This window comes from Heptranchias perlo, chromosome 32 (genome assembly GCF_035084215.1).
Source record: "Heptranchias perlo isolate sHepPer1 chromosome 32, sHepPer1.hap1, whole genome shotgun sequence".
Lineage (NCBI taxonomy): Eukaryota > Metazoa > Chordata > Chondrichthyes > Hexanchiformes > Hexanchidae > Heptranchias > Heptranchias perlo.
In genome coordinates, this window is record NC_090356.1 from 5,908,474 (window position 1) to 5,922,398 (window position 13,925).

Sequence of the window (13,925 nt, forward strand, 5' to 3'; positions counted from 1 at the left end):
TGGAATGGTTTGCTGAGTAGAGAAGTAGGGATAAAAACCTTAGAGTCGTTGAAGACTCATTTCAGTTGAGGTGATGGGAGGAATGTAGGTGTTTCATTCTAATGAATGTGCTAAAACTGGCCATATGGGCTCCCTCAGCTTTTTCTGGTGAAATGCAATGTATCCTTCACAGGTGGGGAAGGATTAAGTTTTATAGATGTTGGAACTGGTAGCCATATGAGGGTTCTTTTTTAAGATGAACATATTTTTAAAGCCTTAATAGCTAAATCATGTGTACAGTGAGATCTTGATTATACCCCATATAGAGGGGATCTTGTCCTCGTTCATCCTTCAATAAGCTGATTGAGTTCTTAGCTTCTGATTGGCCTATTTAAATGATTTAATCTGGTTCCCAGCATGTGCAGATAAGACTGGCCGATGAGGGAAGTACAGCATTGCTTCCTCAGTATCAAATGTCCTTTGGCCATTCCAGTATTTTAATTAAAAACTGAAGTAGATCTGGAGCTTTAACCTTACATTTTCTTACCTCTGCTTATTTCGATGTATAAATTAACAGGTGGGAGAGTCAAAACTGCATTATTTGTCCATTCATAATCAGTGGATCTAGCTCCAAATTTCTGCTGTTTTTCACCTTTGTTAAAAGTGATCAGAGCTAAATATCTGTGTAATACAGTTGTGGTGCCGCTTTTGGAATTCTTTACCAAGAACGTTATATCATGTGTTGAAAAGGTCTGCTGAAACACGTCTTGAAGAACACCTCACATTTCCTAAGGTTACAGCAGATGACTTGGCACAGTGTGCTATCCTGTGGGGAATGCCACAAATTTCTAAACAAAAGTTGTGTAGCGCATTTTGCTGCAGGAGTACCACGATTGTGCATCAGAAGTCCCAGAGGCAGTGAGAATTTCAAAACTGAGATTGATAGATTTTTGTTAGGCAAGGGTATTAAGGGTTATGGAACCAAAGCGGGTAGATGGAATTAAGATACAGTTCAGCCATGATCTAACTGAATGGCGGAACAGGCTCGAGGGGCTGAATGGCCTACTCCTATTCCTGTGTTCCTATGATGCTAATTTGAAACTATACTCAGAACCTATCTACCAGGATTGCTTAGAATCTGTTTCAAAGCTCGACTGGCTTCACCGCGCTGCATACGCTGGCATTTGAAGGATCTTGTACAGCCCCCATACTTCCAGATTTTGGTAAGAGGCCCCCTCTTATACCCCGTGTTGAGCTGGCTAAAATCTGTTCTAAAACAACAACTTGCATTTATATATCTCCTTTAACGTATATAAAACGTCCTTCGATCAAACGTAAGCTGCAAAGATCTCACAGTCAGGAGCTACATGAAGATAAACTTAGTGGATTTTTAGAAACAGTGGTCCAGAAGACTTTTTTAAAAATTTGGTCTCCTCAATTGGTACTGACCTTTTCTGGGGCCAGTAAGTGCACTGTTTCGGGAGCAGCTATGTGTTTGCTGATCGTTACACTATGACACAAAGTCATTATGTAATTACGCGCACAAACAGTTATTTTGTCCATAGTGAAATCATGACACAATATTACATTGCCCGCACTTCACGCATGCGCACTGGCCATTCTGGCATTGCCAGTTTACAGAAAGCCTGGCTGAATGATCTAATATATATGGGATAGTGGCGCAAACAGGTCATTCTCTCAAGACCCAGACTGCAATATAATACTGGTTAAGTTGAGTACAGTTTTAGTCTAGTTTCCTATGCTCCTTTGTAGCATCAAACCAACAGGTATTGACTGCTTTGCCAGTTTTCAGTGCACAAGAAGTGGTTTGTGGTTTGGCTTTTTTTGCTTCCTCTGCCCTATGCTACTGCTCATTTGAGTGAGTCCTGGACGGGTTGCACCCCAACAGAGCTGAGACCAATGTCCTCACGGGGAGGTTCGCTAGTGCTGTGCTGTGCTGTGTGGGGGGGGTTTAAACTAATTTGGCAGGGGGATGAGCACCAGAATGTAGCATTGGAAAGAAGAAATAAGGGGCACAAAGGAGCGGGAGGGAAATATAGCACTAGAGCAAGTAATAGTACAGTATTAGGTGGGATCAGACTAAGAGAGTACACGAAAGTCTAGGACTGGTTTGCAGTGCATGTGTGTAAACGCACGAAGCATGGTAAACAAGGTTGGTGAGCTGCAGGCGCAAATAGCCACATGGGAATACGATGTCATGGCGATAACGGAGACCTGGCTCAAAAAAGGGCAGGATTGGGTACGAAATATTCCTAGATACAAGGTGTTCAGGAAAGAAAGAAAGGTGGGACGTTGGCAGTATTGATTAAGGAGAATATTGCAGTACCGGAGAGAGAAGATGTCGTGGAGGGGTCAAGGACAGAATCTATTTGGTTAGAGTTAAGAAATAAGAGGTGCTATTACACTACTGCGTGTATTCTATAGGCCACCAACTAGTGGGAAGGATCTGGAGGAGCAAATTTGCAAGGAAATTAGAGAGAGGTGCAAAAGCTATAGAGTGGTGATAACTGGGGACTTCAACTATCCTAATATAGACTGGGATAACAATAATAATATAAGGGGCAAAGAGGAGGAGGAATATTTGAAATGTGTTCAGGATAACTTTCTTGACCAGTACATTTCTGGCCCAATGAGGAAGGAGGCATTGCTGGACTTGGTTCTGGGGAATGAGGTGGGCCAAGTGGAGCAACTGTCAGTGGGGGAGTGTTTAGGGAGCAGCGATCATAGTATAAGGTTTAGAATAGCTATGGAAAAGGACATGGACCACTCTAAAGTAAAAATACTCAATTGGAGGAGGGCCAATTTCAATGAGTTGAGAACAGATCTGGCCCGGGTAAATTGGAATCAAAGATTGGCAGGCAAAACTATAATTGAACAGTGGGCAGCCTTTGAAGAAGAGATGGTTCGGGTACAGTCTAAACACATCTCCACAAGGCAGAAAGGTGGGGCAACTAAAGCCATGACAAAAGAGATAGCGAGTAAGATGAAACGGAAAAAAGGGCATATGGCAGATGTCAGCTTGATGACACAAGTGAGAACCAGGCAGAAAATAGAAAGTTGAGAGGGGAAGTGAAAAAGGAAATGAGAGGCAAAGAGAGAGTATGAGAATAGACTGGCAGCCAACATAAAAGGGAATCCAAAAGTCTTCTACAGGCATGCAAACGGGAAGTAAGAGGAGGGATGGTGCCGATTAGGGACCATAAAGGAGATCTACTCATGGAGGCAGAGGGGATTGCTGAGGTACTAAATGACTACTTTGCATCTGTCTTTACCAAGGAAACGATGCTGCCAGAGTCTCAGTAAAGGAAGATGTAGTTGAGATACTGGATGGGCTAAAAATTGATAGAGGTACTAGAAAGGCTAACTGTACTTAAAGTAGATAAGTCACCCAGTCCAGAAGGGATGCATCCTAGGTTGCTGAGGGAAGTAAGGGTGGAAATTGCAGAGGTACTGGCCATAATCTTCCAAACATCCATAGGTACGGGGGGTGGTGCCAGAGGACTGGAGAATCGTAAATGTTATATCCTTGTTCAAAAAAGGGTGTAAGGATAAACCCAGCAATTATAGGCCAGTCAGTTTAACCTCAATGGTGGGGAAACTTTTAGAAACAATAATCTGGGATAGAATTAACAGTCACTTGGATGGGTGTGGATTGATTAGGGAAAGCCAGCACAGATTTGTTAAAGGCAAATTGTGTTTAACTAACCTGATAGATGTAACAGAGAGGGTAGATGGGGGCAATGCGGTTGATGTGGCGTATATGAACTTTCAAAAGGTGTTTGATAAAGTGCCGCATGGTCGGCTTATCAAGATTGTGGCCCATGGAATAAAGGGGGCAGTAGCAACATGGATACACAATTGGCTAAGTAACAGGAAGCAGAGTAATGGTCAAAGGTTGTTTTTTGGACTGGAGGGAGGTGTACAGTGGTGTTCCCCAGGGGTTGGTGCTAGAATCACTGCTTTTCTTGATGTTTATTAATGACTTGGATTGGGTGTACAGGGCACAATTTCAAAATTTGCAGATGTCACAAAACTTGGAAGGGTAATAAACAGTGAGGAGGATAGTGATAGACTTCAAGAGGATATAGACAGGCTGGTGAAATGGGTGGACATGTGGCAGATGAAATTTAATGCAAAAAAATGCGAAGTGATACATTTCAGTAGGAAGAACAAGGAGAGGCAATATAAACTAGAGGGCACAATTCTAAAAGGGGTACAGGAACAGAGGGATCTGTGGGTATATGTACACAAAGTTGAAGGTGGCAGGGCAGGTTGAGAAAGTGGGCAAAAAAGCATATGGGATCCTGGGCTTTATAAATAGAGGCATAGAGTACAAAAGTATGGAAGTCATGATGAACCTTTATAAAACACTAGTCTGGCCACAACTGGAGTATTGTGTCCAGCTTTGGGCACTGCACTTTAGGAAGGATGTGAAGGCCTTAGAGAGGTTGCAGAAGAGATTTACTAGAGTGATTCCAGGGATGAGGGACTTTAGATACGTGGATAGACTGGAGAAACTGGGGTTGTTCTCCTTGGAACAGAGACGGTTGCGAGGTGATTTGTTAGAGGGATTCAAAATCATGTTTGGTCTAGTCAGAGTAGATAGAGAGAAACTGTTCCCATTGGATGAAGGGTCAAGAACCAGAGGACATAGATTTAAGGTGATTGGCAAAATAACCAAAGGTGATATGAGGAAAAACTTTTTTGCACAGCGAGTGGTTAGGATCTGGAATGCACTGCCCAAGGGGGTGGTGAGGCAGATTCAATCATGGCCTTCAAAAGGGAACTGGATAAATACTTGAAAGGAAAAAATTTGCAGGGCTACGGGAATAGGGCGGGGGAGTGGCACTTGTTGGATTGCTCTTGCATAGAGTTGGCGTGGACTCTATGGGCTGAATGGCCGCCTTCTGTGCTGTAACCTTTCTATGATTCTATGGTTTAAATCATTGTGCAAAAAAAAATTTACTCCTTTACACATTCATGCTAATGAAATGGACACTTGCCACCTGATTTGAGAATGGGTAATATGGATTGCTCTGAGTAATTTAGCTTTAATCAAACAATTTTTTTTAATAAAATGCTTTTATTTATCCAACTGAGCATGAGTCTGTTCCTTGTTTTGGTTGTACCAAAGTCTTTTTACAAGATAATATACTGCCACAAATCACAAGATAATTATGGATGAGATGGGGCAAGCTGCCCATTTTAGTCCATCCATCCAGAATTATCCTAAAGTTCCCCCGCACCCCCACCCTCCCAATTGCAGCATCCAATTGGCTCTTAAATGATTCCACGATACTTTATCTGGGAGACCATTCTGTGTGTTGGTCATTGTGTAGGGGATGAAAAAACATCCAGGTATTAGTTGCTGTTTACTAGTTTGAACCTGTATCCCTTTGTCTTGCTCTAGCAATTTAGTTTAAAGTAATTTTCCAGATTTACCTAGAATCATAGAATGCACAGAAGGAGGCCATTTGGCCTGTCATGTCTGTGCCGGCTCTCTGCAAGAGCAATCCGCTAGTCCCACTTTTTTTTTCCCCTCCTTCCTTCCACCCCCCCCCACCGCCTTCCCTGTGGCCCTGCAATCTTTTTTCCTTTTGATTGCTTATCCAATTCCCTTTTGAAAGCCACAATTGAATCTGCCTCTACCACCCTTTCAGGCAGTGCATTCCAGATCATAATCACTCGATGCGTAAATAAAGTTTTTTTCTCATGTCGCCTTTGCTTCTTTTGCCAATCACCTTTTAAATCTGTGTCCTCTTCTCGACCCTTCCACCAATGGGAACAGTTTCCCTCTATCTATTCTGTCTAGACCCCTCATGATTTTGAACATCTCTATCAAATCTCCTCTCAACCTTCTCTGGTCTAAGGAGAACAACCCCAGTTTCTCCAGTCTATCCACGTGACTAAAGTCCCTCATCCCTGGAACCATTCTAGTAAATCTTTTCTGCAACCTCTCCAAGGTCTTCACATCCTTCCTAAAGTGCGGTGCCAGAATTGGACACAATACTCCAGTTGTGGCCAAACAAGTGTTTTATAAAGGTTCATCATAACCTCCTTGTTTTTGTACTCTATGCCTCTATTTATAAAGCCCAGGATCCCGTATGCTTTTTTAACCACTTTCTCAACCTGCCCTGCCATCTCCAACGACCTGTGCATATATACCCCCAAGTTTCTCTGTTCCTGCACCCCCTTTAGAATTGTACACTTTAGTTTATATTCCGTCTCCTCGTTCTTCTATCTGTCTAATTGAGAATTATTGTAATTTATGGTGTGTGTGCGCGCGAAGCATAGCAACCTTGTTTAATGCTTGAGAGATCAGACGTCTGTTTCGGGTGCTACCAAAATGTGTCACTTCGCACGGCTCTGCGTTACATTTCATCTGCCATGTGTCCACCCAGTCCACCAGCCTGTCTATATCCTCTTGAGGTCTATCACTATCCTCCTTTGCTGTACTGTTTGCAATCTTGTACATTGCAACAGTGACTACACATTAAAGGTACATCATTGGATGTAAAGCGTTTTGGGAGGTCATGAGAGGCACTGTATAAATGCAAGTTCGTTCTTTCTTGTACAACTCTATAAAATCTCCTTTCGGAATCCCTTTCCAGTGCTAAAAATCCTAAGTTTACCTACTGTGCCTGTAATAAAACAAAGGAGGGCAGACTTTGCCCACACACTTGTTTTCCCATGACTGAGTGAAGAAAGGAGCCACATTGTGCCCATCTGTATGTGACTGGGAAAATTTGCTGTAGTGTGCAAACATGATTTCCAAATTAATAGTGCAAAAATACTTGCATGGGTTCAGGCGAGTGTGCATTTACATGAACAAATTGGCTCCATGTGTAGCCATTGCTGCCCAAACAGCTAGTGATTATATATTTTTTCAAGTAATGCATCTTTTGTACAAAAAAAAATGTTTAAGATGCAAACAGATTTGATCAGCATCTGAAAGAGAAAGATAAGTTAACTGCAGTTCTGAATGGTCACACTGGAAACAGTGCCTGTTCTCCTTCAGATGTTCGTTGATCTTTGAAATTTCCAGTGTTTTTCTGTTTTTAGTTCAACTTTGTGGTTCTCTGCTAAGCCATACTTTATAAACCCCTCTGGTCTATTACACACTAGTTGTTGATATGTTGTCTAATGCAACTTCTAATGACCTATAGCCATGGGATGCTACCTTGGCAACTTGCTTTCGATCCACCTTTTTTGTAAGAAGTGAGAGCCCCACTTTTGAGAATTTTGGTTCTAATTATTGTGGAATATTTTTTGGGAGGGGGGGGGGGGGGGGAGAAAGTGTTTTTTGTTGGATTACATTTTAATTGAAATGATCTAATTACTAACTAGGTAAGAATCATAAACCATGTGACCTGGAAGAAGATTGTAGAATTTGAACATCTCTTAACCGTCAGTAACCCCAAAAGTGTAAGTAGGAGTGGTTCTTCTGAATTAAAGGGGAGGGGAGTTGGTTTGAACTGAGGTAGTAGCTTCCATGCCTTTTGGGTTAGAAAGTTGTAGGTTTGAACTGCACATGAAGGCTTGAGCGCATATTCTAGGCAGAGACTCTAATACAGTACTCCGGGAGTCTTGTATCGTTATAGATGCTATTTGGTTGGGCCATTGAACCAAATCCCATCTGCCTGTTCGAGGAGATGTGAAAGATCCTATGGCACTATCCAATGAAGAGCAGGGAGTTCTTTTGTTACTTTGGCCAAGATTAATCCCACAGCCAATACCACCAAAAAAAGACATTCATCTTGTTGTTCATGGATGTTGGTGGTGTAGAATGGCAACTGTCATTTATAACAGCACTGAACTAAAAAGTAATTCTTTACAAAAACACTTTTAGATATTTTGATGTTATAACATGCTATATAACATCTATCTGTCTAATTGACAATTATTGTAATTTATGATGCATGTTAAATGGATTTTATGGTCTGCCTAACATTTTTGATCTGTAGAAGTACAAAAAGATGCATAGCAACCTTGTTTAATGCTTCAGAGAGATCAGACTTCTGTTTCGGGGTCTAACTTCTGCAAAGTACCAATATCTGAATGAGCCAAGTCTAAGAACATAATCAGTTGGAATCTTGCGAAGTAACTGGCTCAACATCCAAATTAGCAGCCCCTACTGTTTTATGTCCTCCCCAGTTGGCTGGACAGCCTGCCTGCACATTGTATTTTCTCTTGCTTATCTTTAGCTTCATGTATGGACTGACTAAAGAAAGCATAAGAAAAGTACGGTGTATGGGCAAATGCGACAGAACCACTAACCCTTCCCTTTCTGCCTACAGGTTATCTATAAGGAGGTAGAAAGCCGCCCAGTTCTGGGTGGCGATGGCTTGTCCTTTCCTCCACTTGCAACTGGAGAAATTTCCTTGTTCAGCTCGCAGAGTAAATGTAAGGAATGTGGCTACCTGTTTACTCTTTTCCGTGGCTTAAGTTAGAGGAAGGGTGAGCCTCTGTTATCCATTAAATGTTTATTGCTAACTTCTTTCTCAGCAGTTTAGTTACTGGAGATACTTTTCTTAAAAAATACTTTAAAAAGACAAGGATTTAATGGGGGTTTTCCCCCTGCCTTTTCTGTCAATTTCTTCACATCTGAAAAGCTGCTGACTTGCTGCAGTACAGTTTCCATATATTGGCTGCCCTGTAGTACCTCAAAAAAAAACCTATCAATTCTTCATGAGCCTAGACAGCGAAAGTTGTTGAGGTATTCCACCACGAGGGACATTATATTCGAGCCTGATCTGTCCCCACCCAAAATTCATGCTGTTCCACTTGCTGTGGATAATCATTAGCAACTGGAACCTAGCCTGACTTTTCCATTCCCCTAACCCAGGGTGCTGAGCATCATTGCAGCATCCCTGTGGCTGTGGCTGAGATCAGCTAACTCAGCACAGATAAGTGATTGAACCAATGAGGATCTGGTTGCTCTGGCTCAGCTTCCCACTGCCTTGACCACTTTAGCTATCAAAGGAGTTTTTAATTAGTCTGGGTTATTTTATTTGTAAATATAGTGTTTTTCTTCTCTCCCCCCCCCCCCCCCCCCCCCCCCCAACCCCAGTATATATGTTCTTGTGATTTGAGGACAAGAAAGGAAATTGTGTAATTTGTATCAACATTTATTACTCTTTCCCTCCCACCCCTGTTGAATTCTGTAAAACCAACTAAATCTAATTTGACTTCCCCTTCTTGTAGACCGTTGTCATGCAAAACCACATTTACTATATGTGAAGGACGAATGCACTCTTACAATGCAGCTGCATTAGGCAGTAGCTACAACCCACTTGCACGCTGTTGCTCTGCACAGTTCCCCAGCCACACCATTTAGCAGCTCGATCTTTTTGGCAAGGCAGAAATTTCATGAATTAACAACTTTGAGTACTCTTGGTATCTCAGCTTGCACTTCAAACAAATATACACTGTTAACATGAAGCTTCCTGAACTGTCATCCTAACCAATCTCCTTCTGATCTGTGATTTCAGCTGAATGGCTTTACCTGGAAATTAAAGGGACTCTTTGAAAATGTGACCCAGGGGAAGTGACTATAAAGGGCTATGGGCCGAGTGGCTGGTTTCTGTGCTGCAACATTCTATAGTTCTAGGTTTTTTTTGGCGGGGGCTGATGTTGAGTTCCGCCTTAATAAATTATCATTGTTCTTTATCAAGGGGTTAATTTATTAAAATTTGTACATTCAGCAAATCTCCACACTTAACAGAATTGCAAAATTCCTTTGGTATTTCAAACACTTTCCTTTAAAGATCCCAGCACAAAAGGTGGGATGTCCAGTGCAGTCTTTACAGGGCCCACTGACCAATGTAGTTATAGCATTCTGTCTTTACCTTAATGATTCTTTCTGTGTTTCAGATGAGATTTGCCAGCCTCCAGTCCAAGTCCCCGTAGTGAAGCCTGATCCGGATCGAGCGAATCCCAGATTGGGTGTTGGGATGTTGGCTTTCAGTCCAGACAACCGTTTCTTAGCAACCAGAAATGGTATGTTAATAGGACCAAAGATTAAAGATTGGCTTGGTAGCTCAGTGATTTTAGGCCTCGATCCATAATTTGGGGTGGTAGTTTTGAGTTGATGTGCAGACCTTTTTGTAAGCAGGGTTTGGAATTAAGTGATCTGGTGTTAATCACACTGAGGGACCAATACAGTGTGGTGGAAAATGCACTTTCCCCCTTCCACTCTGCTGAGTTTTTAAAATTCAGCAGCGTGTTGGTGGGAAGAAGCCAGATGGAGGCCGGTCACCTCTTGGAGGGAGGGATAGACTGAGGCAGGATCATCCTTGGACTGTTCTACTGTGCATCCTGTCATTTCAGTGCTTGTTCATTACTGTACAGTAATGGTCTTAGTAGAATTTTTGCAAACAGTCTACAACTTTGTGTGTGTCTGTCTGTGAGAAGGTCAAGGTAGTTAATTCTCATTATATTTTTTGATGGACTAATCACTTGTTTCCCTGCTGCTGTCCTTTTGTCTGGTAGTTATGAACTTAGAGCACTGTTTAAGTGTCTCACTTCCTGTGAACAACAAATACTGATATGTGAAACCTTGCAATGCAAACTATATATCTCTTCTCTTTCCCTTCTCCACCCACCCCCCACTTCTCTCATCACACCCCACCCTCCACAGGAAGAGGTGCTTTCATTTGCGATATATAAAATTACAAATAGTTTTTCTCACATTTGGTTTCTGCACATTTTATGTTCAATTCTTGAAGTTGAGGGATATCTGTTAAATGCAGTACTTTTCAACTTTTTGCTGTTCTTTTTCATGTTGACCTCTGCTGCATCAGTGTGATATTTTATCGACGTAGAAATTGTTTTCTCTGGTTACCAAAGCTTTAGATGAACATCCATTTGCAAAATTTGTGCCATAAATGTATATTTTTCTTTAAGGGGAAGGTAATTGAAAACACATGTAAGTACCATTAGTGCCTGGTGCTCATCTGTAGAGCCCCTCCCTCCCCCAGCATTGATGGCCATTTAATAAAGTTCCTCCTTGTCCACAACCTTGCTGGTGACTGGTGCATTGGAAATTTGAGTGCGTGCTTTCTCTCCGAATCTCTATTGAGTTTTCTGATGAATACAGGGTTCAGTGTAGGTGAACTCCTAGCAATAGAAAGAATCTCATTGATGGTCCTTGTCCATAGAATTGCTTTCCCTGTTAATCCTACCATACAAGCAGCATAAACCCATTTATAATCATTTTATTTTTCTCTTCCAGATAACATGCCAAACACAGTGTGGATATGGGATGCTCAGAAGCTGAAGCAGTATGTGGTTTTGGAGCAAGTGTCTGCTGTCAGATCCTTCCAGTGGGACCCACTCCGGGCCCGCCTGGCCATCTGTACTGGCAGTAACAAGGTGTACCTGTGGTCTCCTGCTGGGTGCCTGTCTGTGCAAGTTCCAGCTGAAGGTAAGGGGAGGGAAATGGAGAGGGCTGAAGACTTGGGGAATATATATTTCATATTTTCTGAACTTGTGCCAGAAGTACTACAGATCTTTTGTGAAGAACCTGTATTGCACTCCTGCTTTCTGTCTTCTAACATCTGAATTCTGTTGTCCTTTCTGCAGGTAGTTTCCAGGTTTTATCATTGCACTGGCATCCCAATGGAGAGTCTTTAGTGCTGATGAGTAAAGATCAAATGTGTGTGTGTTATTTGGAGACCGCAGAAGAAAGTTAACTATGTGTCCTCTGGAGTTAAAGGGCGCAAGTGGACCCTAGTGTTTGGCTCCAGCTGTGTCTGTCATATTGCACAATGTGTTCCTGCTGAGAAAAAACAAGCACTGGGGACCGACTCCAACAGTACCAACTGCTTGTGGAATATGGTCTTTTCCTCTTATAATGGAAATTTGTGGTTCAGAACAATCATTTTGAGGAGAGATTCAATTGCAAAACTTTTTTTACATAAAATTGTAAATGCAGTTTTTTTTAATCTACAAAATCTCATTCCTTTACTGAGTCTTTTATTGAAGTCCTTTTTTCCTTTTGGGAATTGAATTATTTTATCCTTGTTCTTTCTGATGTGGACCCATCATAAACTGATCAACACTTCCTATGACTCTGAGACTGAGCTGCTAGGTTATTCTTGGAAAGATGGCCAGTCACCAACCAACGACAAGCTTAAGTGACTGAACCGGGGCTCTTGACCGAAACATCTACTCCGATTGTCCCTGGATTTGATCTCTGATGTGCTTATCAAAGCTGAACTCTCAATTAAATGAAGATTTGGGATCACTTCCTTGAAAAGTCAACCAACATAACACTTCAAAAGTACTTCATTGGCTGTAGAGCACTTTAGAACATCCCAAGGATGTGAAAGATGCTATATAAATGCAAATTTGTTCATTTTTTAATGATATATCATGTGTGCATATAGTTTCTGAAAAGGTGCACACTTCCTTGTTTGATGTCCTGAGCAATTCCACCAAATGCAAACAACAGGTAATTTATCTAATTGATGTTTGTGGTATCTTTGTGTGGAGGATGGCTGATATATTTGTCTACATAAGGACCGTAGCTGCACTTAAAAGTAATTATATGTGAAAATCCTTTGCGATGTGATGGGACATTCTATACTTGTGTGTTCTTCTATTATTTCACCTGACTCCAGCTGTAATAAAAAGCCTCATTGCACACTTAAATTGTGTAACATTACAGTCCTAAATTACTGAGTCTTGCTCATATAAATGATCCTCTATACTCATCAGTCCTTTTACCTGTGGTCAGTTTGCTGAACATTGCTGCCCCAATGTGTACGGTACCAGAGTTGATGAGCTATCATAGAATCATACAACACAGAAGGAGGCTATTCGGCCCATTGTGCCTGTGCTGGCTCTTTGAAGCTGTGATGGAATGATTCACCTTTGAGTTGTTTGCAAATGGTTTCATTTTTGCCACCTGATACTCACAGGATATGTTTTTCAGTGTTCAGGTTGCTACTCCTTGCAAATCTCTGGCTTGCTTTTTTTTTCAAGCTGTATTATTTGGGGGGTGGGGGGAGAATAGGGTGGGATTACTCTTGAGTCTGAGGTTTAAGCTGCATAATTGGGGCTGAGTGGAGGGAGCATTTTGCTGCATCTTGTGTCTTACCTGAGTGTCAAGAAGAAACAGTGAGTGGTGCAAAAATAATGTGTTCCATATGCCAGCAGTGATGCCCCTTGCCTTGAGTACGAATCTTAACCACAAAAGGTTGAGTTGAAACTGAAGCCTGTTCTAATAGATGTTTCGGTCCATTGGTTTGCCTGCATAGGGAGGGTTCCTCACTTGAATGTTCATTGTCTTTAATGTAACTTCTTGTCTTTAATGACCCCTGACATTGTCCCATGCCTGTTGATGCTGTGAATGTTTTACTCCATAATGTATGTTACCTGCACGAACATATTGGAGAATGTGGATTGTGCATTTGTCAGCTGATTTGTGGGTGACCTTTTTAAGATGAGGCCCTTATAATGCATACTTTTGTGATGAAATAAAAATTTAGCCACATGAAACCTGGATTGGCCTACCTAGTGCACAAAACCTGTCTATTTTTGTTCTTGTACATGAGACATCTCTTAACAGTATATTACTGAAATATGACCCTGTTAATCACTGAATATTAGATTTATGTAAATATTTGTAGCGTTGAATTTATAGTGTTATTTACATTGTTTTTCTAATAAAATTTACACTTGTCTGTATATTCACTCTTAATTGCTGAATGTTGTATGTAAATTATAATCTGTTAACTGAGGTTTGGAATTAAAGGCTATTTTGTTGTCTAGGATTTAGGGCTAAAATGATTGAGGGACAGATTAAAATCTAAGCTTTAAGCAGCAAGGTGAATTGTGGATCAAAATGCACCCTGTCTTCATACAAAAACTCTTGGACTCCTGGTGCTGATGTGGAAGGAGGTAGGACATGGAACTGTGCT

The 13,925-nt window shown here is 41.5% G+C and overlaps 1 protein-coding gene across 3 annotated transcripts in view; it reads left to right on the forward strand.

Moving 5' to 3' along the window:
• Nucleotides 1-13,778, forward strand: part of wrap73 (WD repeat containing, antisense to TP73) — a 38,214-nt gene extending 24,436 nt beyond the window's left edge. For all 3 annotated transcript variants that reach the window (XM_067970250.1, XM_067970249.1, XM_067970251.1), the window contains 5 exons: nucleotides 7,348-7,425; nucleotides 8,298-8,403; nucleotides 9,874-9,999; nucleotides 11,234-11,425; nucleotides 11,584-13,778. In XM_067970250.1, the coding sequence (XP_067826351.1) occupies nucleotides 7,348-7,425; nucleotides 8,298-8,403; nucleotides 9,874-9,999; nucleotides 11,234-11,425; nucleotides 11,584-11,693 (612 nt within the window). In that variant the 3' untranslated portion in view covers nucleotides 11,694-13,778. The remainder of the gene's footprint in view (nucleotides 1-7,347; nucleotides 7,426-8,297; nucleotides 8,404-9,873; nucleotides 10,000-11,233; nucleotides 11,426-11,583) is intronic.
• Nucleotides 13,779-13,925: the final 147 nt, after the last annotated feature.